At 37.9% G+C, this 18,527-nt stretch overlaps 1 protein-coding gene across 4 annotated transcripts in view; it reads right to left on the bottom strand.

Moving 5' to 3' along the window:
* Positions 1–4,141: 4,141 nt before the first annotated feature.
* ZNF248 (zinc finger protein 248) overlaps positions 4,142–18,527 on the bottom strand; it is a 36,661-nt gene continuing 22,275 nt past the window's right edge. For 3 of the 4 annotated variants that reach the window (XM_017520214.2, XM_017520213.2, XM_017520212.2), the window contains 3 exons: positions 11,819–11,945; positions 11,438–11,533; positions 4,142–6,411 (listed from right to left, as the gene is read on the bottom strand). In XM_017520214.2, coding sequence (XP_017375703.1) covers positions 4,910–6,411; positions 11,438–11,533; positions 11,819–11,945 — 1,725 coding nt within the window. In that variant the 3' untranslated portion in view covers positions 4,142–4,909. The remainder of the gene's footprint in view (positions 6,412–11,437; positions 11,534–11,818; positions 11,946–18,527) is intronic. The other variant, XM_037735453.1, reaches the window with a different exon arrangement.

The raw sequence follows: 18,527 nt of genomic DNA on the forward strand, positions 1-18,527 counted from the left end.
AGGGATAGCTTCATATTAATCATCAGTTCTCACCTCCCAAAGTATCTGAGACCTTGTTCTTTACAAGTAGTGTCTAAGAGAAGACACTGGTTCCTTGTTGTCTGAAAGGGGTGCCTGGGATTGCAAAATCTGAGAAGAGCGGTAGGTTAGGAGGGAGTTGGAGTTCCTCAGATAAAAGGGAGGAGGTTGGGTGTGCAGTGTCAAGTCACTGGGCAACAGAGGAAGAATTAGTGGAAAAATCGGAATGGAAATAGGTAAGTCTTCCTCAGAAAAAGAGAGATATGAGGAAAGAATCCAGGGCAGTCACAGCCACAGTCTGTGGCTGCCAGCAGCAAACAGGAGTAGGGGTTGAAGGCATCAAGCATACCCATGGGCTGAATCCTCCCAGAAGCAATGGTTCCACATTTCCCTGCTAAATACAGGTTGGGTGTGAAGTGACAAGGCCCACTAGGCCAGGGGAGGGTGAGTTCAAGACAGAAAATAGGCCCAATTCCAAAAACAGGCCCTTCAGAGTTTCTGATGAAAACTACTTCCAGGCACTAGGAGTGATTAGTCATTTCAGAAATCACAAATCTACGACCGAGTAATTCTTGTCCTGGTTTAAACATGAGTGCACTAGGGGGTAAACTACTTGTTGGCTGTGAGATCAGTGTAGTGTATGGGAAAAAATATTTATTTTAATAGAATGCAGTACAACAGAAAATATCAAAGCACATTACAGGTAATTAGGGTAAGTGTCTCATGAAACAGAATCATATAAAGTTTTTGGTTTACATGCATGTGTCAGATATACACATGTGAACACACACTCTTTTTCAAGATTTTATCCACATCACTCCTCTCTCAATGTAGCCTGCTCAGTGAGGTCTTTTCCTCTCCATCCTATCTAAAATCAAATATCTCTGACAACTTTTCCTATTTTGATTTTTCTTTATGGTGCTTATCACAGCCATCTCCTTTTCCTTTTTTTTTTTTTTCATTCATTCATCCATTCATTCATTTATTTATTTGAGATGGAGTCTCACTCTGTTGTCCAGGCTAGAGTGCAGTAGTGCAATCTCACCTCACTGCAACCTACACATCCTAGGTTCAAGGGAATCTCATGCCTCAGCCTCCCAAGTAGCTACGACTACAGTTACCAGCCACCATGCCTGGCTAATGTTTCTCATTTTTTTGTATTTTTAGTAGAGATGGGGTTTCACCATGCTGGCCAGATTGGTCTTGAACTTCTGACCTCAACTGATCTGCCCACCAAGGCATCCCAAAATGCTGGGATTAAAGGGATGAGCCATCACACTCAGCCTAGATAATTTCCTTTATAGAACTTTTTTTCTTTTTTAATTTTTGTGTGGAGGACTGACTTTCAATAGATTATAGAGCAAATGTACTTTCTGAATATGACTGCTGGCAGCAGTAAGAACACAAACCATCCAGTCTGTGGTGACCTCCCAATAAAAATATTCTAGGATGGGTTGTCACTGGTCTATTTTGCAACAAATGATCATTGCTGGATCAATACAAATGTGAAGGCCATGAAGACACAGTACTCTGTGAAGCCAGAATTGGGGTAAATGCCACCCCATGGTCACAATGACCAGTTCTATTACTAAAAGAATGTAGAAAAGCTGCATTGAGCAGATGAAAGCAATAGTCACAACACATATTTAAGTACATGATAAAAATGTATCAAATCAACATGAGAAAGGGTGAATTAATAAAACAGTGCAGGGACAACTGGCTATTTATTTGGAAGAATACCTTACACCACGTACAATAAGGAACACCACAGAGAAGTATGAATAATGTGATTTAATATATCTGCTTCATACATGTTGAAGGAGACATACCTGTGTGGTTCCAAAGGGAGTTTACTTACACCAATAGGAAAGCAGAACAAACCAAAACACTTAACTTTCAACTAGTAGACTAACTTTATTTCTAACACTGAGCCTTCTACATAGGAATTCACAGAAATGAAAAACACTATACTGCTTTTTCTCCATTTCTCTTCCCAGATTCTCTCTCCACCCTTTTCTGTGTCCACCTGTGCTCTTCTGCAGACGTATCTAGTTGGTTTCTCCAAAGACAGGCACCAGCAATTTGGCACAACAATTCTGGTAGTAATGATGTCTCTTACAAGGTAGTGCCTCCTCCATGACAGCAGTTCTTACTAAGCTCTGGTAACAGTGCTTCCAACCTCGCCCCTTCAAGCCTCAGAATGGCAATGGCTTCCTGCTGATACAAGTCTCTGGGTGTTTCAATGTCCCTTGTTTCTGGCCCATACCATTGTAATCAGTCTGCCATTAAAATACTTTTAGTTGGAGAATTCTGTTTTCCACCAGAAAGAACCATGGCTGATACAAACAGCCATCTTTATATTAACTTGTCAAAAGAAATAATTCTTCCCCCTAATTACTATATAGAACATTAACACTTAGAAAAATATTCCTCTGTGTCAGCTAGAATGCCTTTAGCTCTAAGTATCAGACAGCCCTAAGACCAAATAAAAAACAGTTATTGCAGGTTATACGAAGTCTCAGTAGACAGCAGGTAGAGAGAGCAGGGCAGCTTCCCAAGAGAGCATGTCACCTCTGAGCCAGCTTTTCCCACCTTGTGCACTGTTATCTTCAGGCTACTGCCCTTCTTCAGAGATACAAACAATAAGCCAATACCATGTATAGACATGAAAAAAGCCCAGCAGAAGAGGAACAGTCCCTTCTCATGTCATGACAATGTGTTATCAAGGAGATCTTTCCCAGGAGTACTACAGAATACTTTCCAAACATCTTTGCTCCCAAGTTCACCCCAACAAAATCATTGAAATGGAATTTCCATTATTAGCTTTGACTAATCTGGACTTACCACCTAAGTCATCTAGGAGAAGGATGCACAAAAATATAAAATTTAGCTCAGCAACAATGAAGTAAGGAATGGCCATTGTGTGGGCAGTGTCTTTTAGAACTGCTGACCAATGTGTTCCAAGGGGGCAAAAGAAACAACAGGACAAAGGAGGCAGAGACACTCTACAATACTAATATGCAGAACTAGTGTTATATAGACCATGCCTAAACAGATACACAATGAAGTACCAAGGGCATGAAAAGGGACTTTCATTACATACTGCCACTTTTTATTTGAGGAGTGCAGTACTACTGTTTGTAACTGTTAACCTTTGCATAATTTAGCTAAAAACCATTATTATTGACAGCATTTACATTACAGAATGACCCAGAGGTAGCTGAAAAATGTCAGAAAACTACTGTTTAACTTCCTTACTGAAGTGATAGTTCAATAATGACCATATTCATAAATATAAGCCAGGAAACAGTGAGAGGAAAGGTTTGTGATATAGTTCTTTGGGAATAATATTTCACTGGGCCAGGTGCAGTGGCTTACTCCCAGCACTTTGGGAGGCCGAGGCAGGTGGATCACGAGGTCAAGAGATTGAGGCCATACTGGTCAACATGGTGAAACCCCATCTCTACTAAAAATACAAAAATTAGCTGGGTGTGGTGGCACACACCTGTAGTCCCAGCTACTCAGGAGGCTGAGGCAGGAGAATCACTTGAACCCAGGAGGCAGAGGTTGCAGTGAGCCAAGGGTGGGCCACTGCACTCCAGCCTGGTGACAGAGCGAGACTCCGTCTCAAAAAATGAAAAGAAATAATATTTCATTAAAAACATATACCAGCCAACCTACAAAGAGACTCTGGTAGTATTTAGAGTAGGATGGATTCAGAGGTAGTTAAAAACCTCAGAAAAATATTTTTGGCTTCTTTCTTGAATACGCAGTTCAGCTATAAATGGCCATAGCCATTTATTTATGTCAGGAAATAGAAAAGGGGGTATGCAGTTTGTATTGCCAAATATGTTTTCATATATCCACAGTGATGTGCTGTAATGACAGCAGGTTTTCTGAGAAAATTAAAATCCTGATTTATAGTTTGTCAATTTCCATGGTGTAAATACTCCCACTAAGTCCAAGCTACCAACAAGACAGCACTGAATGTGGAGTTGGGAAGAGATAGATGTGCAGTGCACATAATTATAATTATATTATGGTATTTTCATCACACAGATTAAATAATATAAGTAAAACAACCAAGGTAATAGTGAAACGTAGCCAAATAATTAGGAAGTGATGAATGCTAAGTATTTATTACCTTTGTTTTCAATTTAACTGTAAGTTTACATATTTTAAATAATGACTGATTTTAATAACTGGCTCACAAAATTCCTTAAACTTTAAAAATCAGCAGCACTTTTAAGTCAGTATGAGGTTATACTAGCACATCACTATATTTAAGTATGTGTCCAGAAATATATTTACATATACACACATATATACACACAAACATACACATATATATATCAACCTATAAAGACATCAGTGGTATTTAGTGTAGAAAATATTAACACATACCATAGTAGTTACTCAATTAAGGGTACATATTTCCTCCTCACAGTCATGTTGAGCTCCAATATACAAATCAAGCATACTCAAATTTATTACATTAGCATACTCACATAAGGTCTACAAACATCAGGGACTCTTCATATACATGTTTAACGCTGCTGTCATTCAACTTTTATAAGCTTCAGATTCTACTGTGAATATGGATATAAATGAATATTGTCCATTATATTTACAATAAAATTTTGGTATCACATCTGGAATGTAACACTAAACAACACAAATTCTAGATAAAGATTTTTACCATATTACTTAGATGAATAAGATTCCCCTCAGTACAAATTTTCCAATGAAAAGTTTTAGCTTTTCTTGAAAGCTTTCATATATTCAGACAAGAAGTCATTTTCTACAAGTTTCTGGCATTCTTTGGCTTTCTCTACTCTCCTTTTTTGAAACTGTGTAACAAATTTCACAGGTGTATGAAGGCTTCTAACATTCAGGATGTTGAAAGTGCTTTCACCCTTGTGTGAATTCTCTGATGTTTGGTGAGCACTGACCTCTGACTAAAGGTCTTCCCACATGCATTGCACTCATATGGCTTCTCCCCTGTGTGAGTCCTCTGATGTTTAGTGAGAGCTGATTTTTCACAGAAGGTTTTTCCACATTCATTACACTTATAGGGTTTCTCCCCTGTGTGAGTTCTTTGATGTACAATGAGGTTTGACTTCACACAGAAGGATTTTCCACATTCATTACATATAAAGGGTTTCTCTCCTGTGTGTGTTCTCTGATGGACAGTGAGGGCTGATCTGTGGCAGAAGGATTTCCCACATGCATTACATTCATAGGGCTTCTCCCCAGTGTGTGTTCTCTGATGTTCAGTGAGGTTTGACTTCACACAGAATGTTTTTCCACACTGCTTACATTCATAGGGTTTTTCTCCCGTATGTGTTCGCTGATGGTTGGTCAAGTGTGGTTTCTGGCAAAAGGCTTTCCCACATTCAGTACATTCATAGGGCTTCTCTCCTGTATGTGTTCTCTGATGTTGAGTTAGGTTTGACTTCTCCCAGAAGGTTTTTCCACATTCGCCACATTCAAAGGTTTTTTCTCCTGTGTGAGCTCTCCGAAGCTGGGTAAGATGTGACTTCTTGTTGAAATTACTCCCATTTTCATTGTAATTATAAGACTTTCCCCCCATGTGTACTATCTGATGTTTTAAGAGAGTTGACTTTTCCCACGTTTTGTCACTCACTTTATATTCACGGAGAATCTTTCTTGTGTATGCTCCCTGATGGATAATGAAAGCTGAGTTGTCACAGAAGATTTCCCCATATTCATTATATTCATAAGGATTGTCCTTTGTAAGAGCTCTCCGATGTCCAAATCTTAAATCCACACAGAAGGACTTCCCACAAATACTGCATCCATATGGCTCCATTTCCAAATGAGTTCTTTGAGATACATTGAGCTTTAAACTTTCAATGAATGTTCTTCCACATTCATTATATTTACAGACTGTCTCTCCTATCTGAGATCTCTTATTTGTTAAAAATGCTGCCTCATCATGGAAGCCTTGTCCATTTTTATTATACTCGAATGGTTGGTCAAAAATTGGCTGACTGAGATCCTGGTGATAATTAATAGCATTCCTTTTTTGATCATATTTATAAGATTTATCTCCAAAAGGAATTTTCTCATGCCTAATATCAAGGAGCAGTTTCTCACATACATTAAACTCATCAGGCTTCTTTCTGGAACAGTTCTTTTTATTAATAATTAAGCCTGAAATATTTTTCAAACTCATTTCACATGAGTCACATATTTTATAGGGATAATTTCTTAAAGAAACAGGGTCTGTGCCCAAATAGAAAGTTTTCCTTTCTTTATCTCCACTTTCTGCACTTACTGTTTTGTTGTTGTGGAATAGAAGCTCCCAAAAATGGTCATCTTCATTTTCCTGGCTGCTCTTTAACACATCATCAACTTTCCATTTCCTTTCTATAAACAAGAAAAATAACCACATCTTATGAACCCATTTCTGATGGAATTGAACTTCTACACAAATGCCCTATCATATAGTCAATTCTTTTGTTTTAGATTCAGTTTCCTGGCGTGAACTGAGTTCCAGTGTATATTTTCTTTACCCTTCAAGAAGGTTTAGGTGGAAAACATTAACATGCTTCCATGGAAACGGGGAGAGGAAACTGGCAATAACATTTAATACTTTATAAATATAACCTTCAAAACTGAAAAGGAGAAATAAAATTCACAGCACAGGGAACTAGAGTGGCTGATTCCAAAATAGAAAAATTCGGAGAAAATGAGGTAAACCCAACAGAGACAATGAACACTGGGTAAAGCGATGGTGAAGATGAGCAGACAAGGGGTTTCAGAGGATGAATTAGGTTTGGTGGAAACAAAACAGAGTTTGGTCCTAATCTACTCACACACAGTTTATTGGGCAGAGTTCCCACCAGAGTACCTGGTTCTTTCTATCTTTGAATCAACAAGAAAATTAACATTCTGAAAACATCAACTTCCTTGAGTTCAAAAGAATAGTCCTATATAGCCCAAGATCTAGTGTTTTCTTTAAGTTTTATTGACAAGGAATAATCTTTTAAATGCTGTAGGAAAAGCAAACTAGGGAAGGTGAAATAAACTCAAGACATGATAAACAGTCTCCTGTTTATTTATAAACAGCTTCTCTCAGATATTCTGAGAGCTGTTCTTTCAATTCTGAGAGCTGTTCTTTCAAAGGGCAGGAAATACACAGAATGAGTTCAAGGGAGTTGTTTTTTTAAAAGGAAATAGAGTAAGTGTTAGTGAGAAACATAAGAATTAGGTTCGGCAGTTGTAGAGCATGGTTTTCACCCTCATCTTCTCAACATCATGCAAATCCATTAAAAATAGTTGTGTGCAGTTTGGCTAGAGATTAGACTCTCAGAAATTGCTAATCACCAACAACATACCTTGACTCAACTAGAAACATTCTATCCTTATTTCTCCTTAGACCCTGGATATCCTTCAGTGAACTGCTACTTTAACTTAAAATAAAAAAAGTCTACTACTACTAATAATAATAATATAATGAAAGCAAAAATCTCTATAACAACTCTACCATTTTAAGGCTCCATTTGCCACATTCTTTAGAAATTACTGTCTATATAATTCATTGTAACATAAAGTAAATCCCTTGCTCAATGTCATACCCTCTATTGTGACCAGAGTCCAGATATTGGCAGGTGTTACTATAGTCTTGTTTCCTCTGCCCCCACTGAGTAAACTATACATTATTCTTATAAAGCAACATGCACTGAATCTGATCAGTGATCACACACGAGGACAAAATATGGGAATGTGTACTTAGCAACAGTATCATAGGATGCTTTCAGAATGTATAGAAATGAATGACCTCTCCTAAATCTAGCTACATAGATAATTAACAAAGTAATTATCAAAATATCCAAATTAGTAAGAGAGGCCCTTCTCTTTTGGAGAACAAAAATCTCAATAGAGAAAGAAATCCTAAGCAACCCTAAGCCATATGAACAGGTCTGAGTTTTTGGCATATAGCCACTGGTGAGTTAATGTCATAAAATCTGGGCTACTTAAGTTTCAGCAAAAAATTAAGTTCTAACTTAGAAACAAGTCAAATAATAACAAGCCATTATTATTCAATGTCTAAACACTTTACAAACACAGTTATGAATTACCTGAAAAAAGGCCAGGCAAATAAGACTGGAAGTTTTTAGACAAATGAGAAAACACTTTTAAATAAAATTAAAATATAGAATAGGGTGGGATTTGACATAAATTTTAGGGAGCACAAACAAGGAAATTTAAGACAGGTAGGAAAGGACTATACTATTACAGTCATTGAAACAGAAATTTACAGAGTAACTCCCTTGCTGCCATCTATTCAAAGTTAGCTCTTGAGACAAAGACTTACAATTTAAAAAAATAAAAGAAAGGGTAATTTAATTTATTAATAAGCAGCAACTTTAGGTTACTTTGCTAAGCTAAAGAAAGATAAATTGAATGCTTTAGGCTAAAAAAAGAAAAAAAGAAAATAACCAATTAGGAATTAGAAATTAGACAAGGCCGGGCACAGTGGCTCACACCTATAATCCTAGCACTTTGGGAGGTGGAGGTGGGTGGATCACCTGAGGTCAGGAGTTCAAGACCTGCCTGACCAACGTGATGAAACCTCATCTCTACTAAAAACAATATGAAACTATCTGGGTGTGATCAGGCATGGCTGTAATCCCAGCTACTTGGGAGGCTGAGGCAGGTGAATCACTTGAACCCAGGAGGTGGAGGTTGTGGTGAGCCGAGATAGCACTATTGCACTCCAGCCTGGACAACAAGGGTAAAACTCCATGTCAAAAAAAAAAGCAGAAGAATAAGGCCAGGCGCAATGGCTCATGCCTGTAATTAGAGCACTTTAGGAGGCCAAGGCAGGTGGATCACGAGGTCAGGAGATCAAGACCATCCTGGCCAACATGGCAAAACCCCGTCTCTACTAAAAATACAAAAATTAGCTGGATGTGGTGGTGTGCGCCTGTAGTTCCAGCTACACAGGAGGCTGAGGCAGGAGAATCCCTTAAACCTGGGAGGCAGAGGCTGCAGTGAGCTGAGATCACACCACTGCACTCCTGCCTAGGCGACAGAAAAAGACTCTGTCTCAAAAAAAAAAAAAAAAAAAAAAAAAAAGAAAGGAATTAGACGACTAGCAATTAGACTGAGTCAAGAATGAGACAACACAGACAGTTCTGCTTTGAAATGGTATCAATGAAAAGTGAGAATACAAAGGTATGTAGAAGATAGTTTTAAATGAAAAATAACAATAGGAACAAAGAGACCAGTAAGAGGTATTAACAGGTTTCGTATAGTGATGCCACGGTTGCCATTCAAGACAGCAGTAGGATGGCAGAATGAAACTTGTTAGACTATAGGAAACCAGGCTCTCTAGTTTTTGTGTAGCTCAGATTGTTATTCTACAATATTCTCGAAGGGGTGAATTTAATACTTACTAAAAGCATTATTGTCCCAAGACAACTCTCACCTACATACAATCACGCTCTAGAAAAGGGGTTGGCATATAACTACAAGGCAATGGCCCTTGACCTAAGAATGATTTTTAAGTTTTTAAAGGGAAAGTGCTGGATAAGGCAGTAGAAACGAGGGGAGAGGAAAAGAGGAGGGAGAAAGAGCAAGAGGAGAAAGAAGAAGAATAAGGAAAAGAAAGATGATGAGGAGGAGCAGCTACAAACCACGAACATAAGTGACCTGCTAAGCCTAAAACATTTACTATCTGGTAATTTACAAAAAAGTCTGTTCACCTCCGCTCTTGAAGATCTCATTTGCCTCATTCCTTTAACATCATCTAAAGTTGATGCCTTTCAAATGGATACTTCTAGTTCTAGCCTCAACCATGTGTACTTACATATGATCAAGCTCCTAGTCAAAAACGGACTTGATTCTAACAGTTATCTCCAACTTCTCCTGTTCAAAATTAAATCTGATAACTCTCTTATATGTCTCCTAATTTCTATCTGTGTCAGTAAATGATACCCTAATTTATCTAGTTGCTTGAGACAAATTATTGGGGTCATGCTTGATTCCCCTTTATCTCGTATCCAATCTGACAGCAAATGCTCTTGGCTCTATCTTCAAGATATTTATACAAACCTACCATTTCTCAGTACCTCTGACACCTCCAACACAGTCTCATCCACTATCCTCTCTCCTCTGAAGCACATAACGGTACCCCGCCCCTACTCATGCTACCCACAACCACCCACCACAGTATATTCACTGCATAGATGTCAGGGAGATTCTTTTAAACTGTAAATCAGATCTGATGACTTAAGCTGATTTACATTTACTCAAACAGTTTCTCATAGCACCAACAGTAAAATTAACATATCTACCATGGCTCATGTTACTTCTCATGACATTATCTCCTACCAGCCTCCACCATGCCTGCTAGCTTCCAGCTACAGTGGTTTCCCTGACACTTGTTTTTTTCCTTCTTAACATCTCCTTCTTGAATTACTGACACTGTTTAAACATTCTAAGAACACACCTGTCTAAGAGGTTTGGTATCTGATGTTCCCTCTGCCTGGACTACTCTGAATCCACATAGCTCACACTTTCATATTATTAAAGCCTCATCTCTAATGTGGGATCTCCTCAAAAAGGTTCTCTTTAACCTACTTGCCAAATAGAATATACTGTCATTCTTCAACCTCCTTTCCCATGTGAATTCTCTTCATAGCACGTAGCATGACCCAACACAGTGTGTGTGTGCCTATATATACACACACACGTATATATATACACACAGACATGTACACACACACACACAGACACACATACATTTTTTGTCCTTTATTGTAATACACACTCTATGATACCAGGGCCATTATTCTGTTATTATTCTATTCACAGCACTTACCATGACCTAACACAGTGTGTGTGTGTGTGCCTACACACACACACACACATATCACACACAGACATGTACACACACACACATACATTTTTTGTCCTTTATTATAATCCACACTCTATAATACCAGGGCCATTATTCTGTTAACTACCTAAAACATAATGGACATAGTTAGCACTCATCATGTATTGTTAAATGAATATATGGAAGGATTGCATGAACACCTGTCAGCTAACAAAGGGTGTCCAAGACAACAGAAGGAAGGCAAACAATTTTAAAAGATAAAGACAAACTAACCAACAAAACATATCTAAAATGAAGCCAGCTGGGTTTGGATTATAAGTAAAATACTCTAAAACATCAAAAAGTGAAAAGGATTTATGAGTGAGAATAACATATGGAGGGGTGATTAAAGTAACAGATATGTGGGAAAATTGCTTTTGACCATTTCCAAAGGTCTGGAGTTAAAAATAGACTTATGAAAAATATTCCAAAGGTGACAAATCCTAAAACAATTACCTAAGTTCTAGTTTCCTCTGGCTTTCATCTGCCTTGAACTCACTAACTCACCTGGGTTGCACTGGCTTGGGAATCCTTTCTCTAATATCCAGGGCTCTTCTCCTTGCTCGATCTTAAAGATCACTTCTGGCTTAGTAATGCAATACCCTGTTAAGAGAAAGTAACACAGGACTGGAGCTAAATAGCTTGACTTCAGGGACTCTGAATAAATGACGGGGAAGAAAAGCAAAACTTCACCAGCTGCTCAAAGAAGGTGCACAAATGAATCAATCCCTGAGGAGGGAAGAGCACGTTTATGGAGGCCAAATAGGATTAGTCATCTCAGAGCCTTCAATCTCAAGCTTTAAATCAGAAAACTACAGGGCATTCATATGCTTCAGCAACTAATAAATGCATGCTATTGACAGCCATGTGGGGAAAAAAAATCCTTACCTACTGAGACAAGATTGCTATAATTTTCCAGGATCACATCTCTGTATAACATCTTCTGAGCAGGGTCCAGCAGATACCACTCTTCCTGAGTGAAGTCCACACATACATCCTTGAATGACACTTGTTCCTGTAATAGTATATTCTTTTTATATGAAATGGTCAAAACTAGATGATATAGACAAGATTTAAGAGAACTAATCTCTTTAGAGTTTACTAAAAAATGACAGATAGGTTCCCTTTGTGCTATACTATACAGAATACAAAACATCTTGTATAAATTGAGTTTCTACTAAGGGTATGGAATTGTGCTAGCTGCTGCAAATCCTACTGATGAAAACAGACAAGCATGGTCCCTGTTCTCAAAGTGCTTATGACCTAATAAGGTGATACACAGATTAACATTTATTAAGTTGCACGCTGCAGGAGCTAGCAGTGTGTACCATGGAGATTGAAGTTACAGAGGAAATATTTGTTGTTTCATATTACCTTTTACCTTATCAAGTTAACTGTCATCAAGGAAGTAAAACTTTGTTATTTAAATAAATAACGGGACTGAAATGAATACGGCACAGGCCCTGACCAAGCTCAGCACATACTGATTCAAGTGACTGCCCTGCAGTCTACATGCCCTCAGAGTAAAGGATTAATCTTCTCTGCTCAATTAGATCATCTGGAGCTTCCACCAATGTTTCCAATGTTTCTGTTTTTAACCATAGTATTTGGCATCTAGTAAAAAATTTCATGGTATGTGAAGATATAGGGACAAATTTTTAAAAAATAAAAATAAAACCAAACTCACAGGTGACCAAGATAGTGGAATTAACAAACAAAAACTTCAAAACAAATTATAATTAATATGTTGAATAGAAGAAAATGTTAACAAAGTAAATGAGAAAATGAGAGAAGTTCAACACATACATGGTATGTATGTTATATAGATAAAGGTTAATAATACAGCAGGCCTGAGACTACTAAGTTTTGAAAGGTCTGCTACAAAAGATCACCCTTGATTAGCATCTGGGAACTTAGATCTCAGAAAGGTTCTGATCTTAACCTTCTCTGATAAGCATGGCTCACTGAGCCTGAGCTGTTTATATAAGTAATACGGTTTACATTCAATATGTGCATTGCTTCTGGGAGTCTAGAATTTTGGTACATGATAAGCAGACAGTACCTATGTGACCAGCCTCTTAATAAAAATTCTGGGCACCAGATGTCTATTGAGTTTTCTTGATACACATTTTACTTGCATTGTCACATGTCATTGCTGGAAGAGTTAAGTGTGTTCTATGAGACTCCGTTCAGAAGAAGACTCTTGGAATTTCACTGATTTTGCTCTGTATTCTTTCACCACAATAAATCATAGCCATAAATATGACTATGGGTCTACAAGCAACAATACATCAGTAACAATAGGCACACCTAGCACCCCAATTTCGGTTTCTAATACCATGCTCCAATATATACCGAGTCATCCTAGGGAATCATTAATAACCTGGGGGTGATCTCAGAGACCTCTCATACATGCATACACACACACACACATGCATGCACACACACATATACATAAAATGGACATTCTAGATCTCAAAAATATAATACCTGAAATTAAGAGCCTATTAGATGGGTTCAAAATCATATTAGAGAAAGAAAACATAATCTGAAACAAATATGCAAGTAACGAAAGACTATCAAAATACATAAGGCAAAAACTGATAGAAGTAAAAGAGAACTTGGAAATCTACACCATAATTGGAGACCTCAACACCCCTGTAAGTACTGATGGATCAAGCAGGAAGAAAATCAGTAAGTACATAGATGACCCAAAATAGCACTATCAATCAACCTGATCTAAGTGACATTTATAGAATACTACATCCCAAACAATAAAATACACATTCTATCATTCTGTTCGTGTTTGCACAGAACATTCACCAACATAAAACATATTTTGGGCAGTAAAGCACACCCTAACAAACTTAACACAATAGCTATCATACAAAAAACATGTTCTCTGACTACCATGGAATTAAATAGAAACCAATAAGCAAGGGACAGCTGAAAAATCCTCCAAATGCCTGAAAGCTAAATAACACACAAATAGCCTATGAATCAAAGAAAAAGTCTCAAAATAAAGTTTTAAATGAAAATACTACTTCTCAAAATGTATGGGATGTAGTTCATACAGGGAAATTTATAGCATCAAATTCATGTTTTGCTCTGTAAAAGATACTCCTACAAAAATGAAAAGACAAGCCACAGACTGAGAAAAAAATATTTACAAACACTTATCTAATAAAGGAGTTATGACCAAAATATGCAAAAGAACCCTCAAAACTCAATAATAAGAACACAAATTATCCAGCTTGAAGAATAAGCAAAAGAGCTGGTACAGTGGCTCACCACTGTAATCCTAGCACTTTGGGAGGCTGAGGAAGGCGGGTCACCTGAGGTCAGGAGTTCGAGAACAGCCTGGCCAACATGGCAAAACCCTGTCCCTACTAAAAATATAAAAAAATTAGCCATATGCAGTGGCAGTCGCCGTAATCCCAGCTACTCACTTGAACCTGGGAGTCACAGGTTGCAGTGAGCCAAGATTGTACCACTGCACTCCAGCCTAGGCAACAGAGCGAGAATTCGTCTCAGAAAAAAAAAAAAAAAAAAAAAGAAAAATAGGCAAAAGATCTGAACAGACATGTCACCAAAGACAGACAGATAGCAAATAAACATATGAACAGAGGCTCACCATCATGTGTCATTACAGAAATAAAAATGAGATACCATGACATTTATTAAAATAGATAAATCCAAAACAATGACAATATCAATTTTAGGTTCAGATGAAGAACAACAGGAATTCTGATTCACACTTGGTGGGAATGCAAAATGATACAGCACCTCTGGAAACCAGTTTGGCAATTTCTTACAAAAGCTAAACAATCTAATTTAGCCAGGCATAGTGGCATACACCTGTAATCCCCACTACTCAGAAGTTCGGAGGAAGGAGAATCACTGAAACCAGAAGGCGGAGGCTGCAGTGAGCTGAGATGACACCACTGCACTCCAGCCTGGGTGACAGAATGAGGCTCCATCTCAAAAAAAAAGAAAGAAAGAAAGAAGAAAAAAGAAAAGAAAGAAAAAAGAAAACCAGTGCTCCTTTAAAAACCAGCTGCTTCTAGGGCTGGGGCACAGCATGCATACAATGAGCCTGAAATCACTTCTAGTACCAGAAAATGAGGAAGTACTCAAATGAAAACACAATAATGGGCTATGTCAAAGGGACACAGGAACCAACTGAAGACATCCTAAAGGCCAAGCTGAAGCAGTCTGAGCAACAAAATGAACAAGGCAGTGGAGTATAACCAAAGTACAAAATAACTAGTAATGATTTCATACTAATATAAACAAATGATTAAATTAATAAACACAAGAGAACAAATATCCTGTGCAGAATTCCTAATAATTTGTAGGGATACTCTGCCATCAAGGAGGTATAGCATAACTCTCCACTTCGTTCCAAAGAGTACAGTTGGAAACAGAGGACAAAGGAATAACTTTACAGTGGAGAAACATGACCACACTACCTCGCCCAGGTAATCCACAGTGATATAGCAACAGTGATAAATCATGCTGATGGCATTTTCCCTTGATATGATGTGACTGAATGATACCACCTCTATGGTCTTCCTCTAAGAAACCCTAACTTCAGTCTAATCATGAGGAAAACAGTGGACAGATTATCAATTGAGGGACAAAACTACCTGACATGAACCCTCAAAACTGTCAAGGTTATCAAAAACAAGGAATGTCTGAGAAACTGTCACATCCAAGTAGAGCCTACAAAGACATGATGGAAGTATCCTAGAACAGAAAAATTACAATAGGGAAAAATTAAGAAAATCTTAATAAAGTTGTCATTACTTAATATATCAATCAATATTGTTTCATTAACTGTGACAAATGTACTATGTTAATATAAGACATTAATGATGTGGAAACTTTGTCTATGGGATGTATATGAAAACTCTTTGTACTGTCTTTGTAACTTTTCCATAAATCTAAAACTCTTCTAAAGCAAAAAGTTTATATAATAAGAAAGAAACAGGAAAAGGGAGAACAAAATTAATGAAGTGGAATGATGTCAGCAAAATGGAGAAGTAGGCAGCACCAAGCTCAGGTCCCTCAGAGGCATCAAAAAACAAGCAGAAACTGTCAGAACAAACATTGTCAGAATTCTGAAAAGGTCAAAGGCTAACCGCAACTAAGTAGATGCCAAATCAGGAAAAAAAAAAAAAAAAACTTCAAAATGGTAGGAAAGCTTTGTGGCACTTCTACTTGCCTTTACCCCAACCCTCCTTGGCTTGGTGACAGCCTTGAGATGGCAGCCCGCGTTTCAAGTGTGGGTCCCTGGTCCTTGATTCTAGAGGGACCAGAACAGACCTTACTTAAAAGGAATTGTGTTTATCTGTTCTAAATAAGTGGGAAATACCTGATGGACTGATGCAATATGCTTGTTTCTATTTCACCTAACTCAGAACTCATTTAGGATAGAAAAGAAATAAACCTTGCTCAAAAACACTGTACAGGGAAAAAATATCTGCAGTTGTCTGCAGAAGAAGATTATGGTTGAGACATATACTATGCCACTGAAAGCCTGAGAAGAAAACCTGGAGAGGGTTTATTTGGGAAATTTGGGCTTTCAAAAAACCCCATATATACTGAGAAATTTAGAAGCCCAGACACACTCACAAGCCTTGAGAAGACCATAAGCTGTCACCTACAGCTAGTCTCTAGGTTCAGTGCAATCAGGACAAAAAGGCTAAAGCAAGGTTGTAAACAGCCTGACTAAATGTTAAAGAGTACCCCAGTACAGAGTCAATGTGTAAAGACTGGGAGAAATGTTTATTTGTTGTTTTTAGTACCAGAGATTCAAAGAAATCTCAGTAAAAACATTAGCTGAGTACAAGCTAAGGAAAAGAGGCTTCAGTGACCATGCACAAAAAGGAAACTAAACTATAAAAATAGCATGGAGGGTACCTGAACAAAGAGACAACTGTAGTTTTCAAAAATGAAAAACAGCAAACCTCAGGGAAGGGTAAAAATCTGATATCCAGGGTTACCATATTAAAATATTCAAATGTCCAATCTCCAAAAAAAAGGAGAAAGTATTCAAAGTACAAGAACATAGAGCCTACTCAAGGAAAACAAATTCCTTCCTTAAGGAAGCCCAGATATTAGACTTACTAAACAAAGATTTTAAATAAATTATCTTAAGTATCATTAAAAGTGACAAAAAGCTAAAAGAAATGAGGAAAACAATATCTGAACTGAGCTGCAAACTGTAAAAAGAAACCAAGTAGAAAATCTATAGCTGAAAAGTAAAATAACTAAAATTTTTAAATCTACCGGAGGGTTTAACAACCCATTTGGGCAGACAGCTGAAAGAATCATGAATTGGCAGATATAATGATTGAAGTAATTGGATATGAGGAGCAGAACAGAAAAAAATAAAGAAAGAAATGTGAATAGAGCCTAAGAGACCTATGGGATACCTTTGAGTGGACTATCATACAATTACAGGAATTCCCGGAGGAAAAGAGGGAGAGAAATGGGCAGAAAGATTACTTAAAGAAATACTGGCCAAAAACTGCCCAAATTCTATGAAAAACACAAATATTACATCCACAAAGCTCAACAAACTCCAAGTAAGAAAAACTCAAAGAGATCCACTGAGGCACAATTATTATCAAACTATCAAAAACCAAATAACCACAGAGGTCAGACACCACAGAGACCAGAAGGCAGTGGGATGGCATCTTTCAAGTGTTAAGAAGGAAAAAACAAAACTAAAAATCCTGCTAACCAGGAATTGTAAACCCAGCAAATCTATCCTTCAAAAATGAAAGAGAAATTAAAACATTCCAGATAAAAGCCCAGATAACTCATTATCATAAGCCCCGTCCTACAGAAAATACTAAATGGAAGGTTGAAATGAAAAAATCTTCATAACTCAAAGCTGTATGAACAAATAAAGAGCTCTAGTAAAAAATTAAAAAGCCAGCATTTTGTATTTTGTAACTCCAATTTATAGTTTGTAACTCCAATTTTTATTTCCTAAAGGAGTTTATGAAAAATGCATACACAGTAATTATAAACCTATGTTATTCAGTGCTCAATGTATAAAGATGTAATCTGTAACAAACAGAGGCATAAGAGGGGGAAGGCAGCTATAGGAGCAGAGTTTTTGTATGATACTGAGGCAAAGCGGGTATTTAAACTAGATTGTTACAAACGCAGAATGTTAACGTAATCTCCACGGTGAACACTAACAAAATATATAAAAAAAAAAATACATGAAAGGAAATGGGAGGACGATCCAAGATGGCCGTTTAGGAACAGCTCAGGATTGCAGCTCCCAGAGAAAGCGCAGACGGTGAGTGGACGCCACGTTTTTACTAATCACAGACTAGGAAATTCCCAGGCAGAGGTGCTCCACGGTCGCCAGTGCAGCTGTTCCGGCCAGCGCGGCGGTGCCAGCCAGCGCCGCTGCTTTCCCCCACGAGGCTGCTTTGTCGGCGCCCTGGAGCCGCGGTTCTCCGTACAAAACACACCGGTCCGGGTGCCCTTTTGGCTGGCGATTGGAGCCACGGGAAGTCGCCCATTCGCCGGTTCAAAAAGGGGACTGAGCAGAGAACCAGGACAGTAGATT

Source organism: Cebus imitator, unplaced genomic scaffold, assembly GCF_001604975.1.
Source record: "Cebus imitator isolate Cc_AM_T3 unplaced genomic scaffold, Cebus_imitator-1.0 Scaffold815, whole genome shotgun sequence".
NCBI classification, from domain to species: Eukaryota; Metazoa; Chordata; class Mammalia; order Primates; family Cebidae; genus Cebus; species Cebus imitator.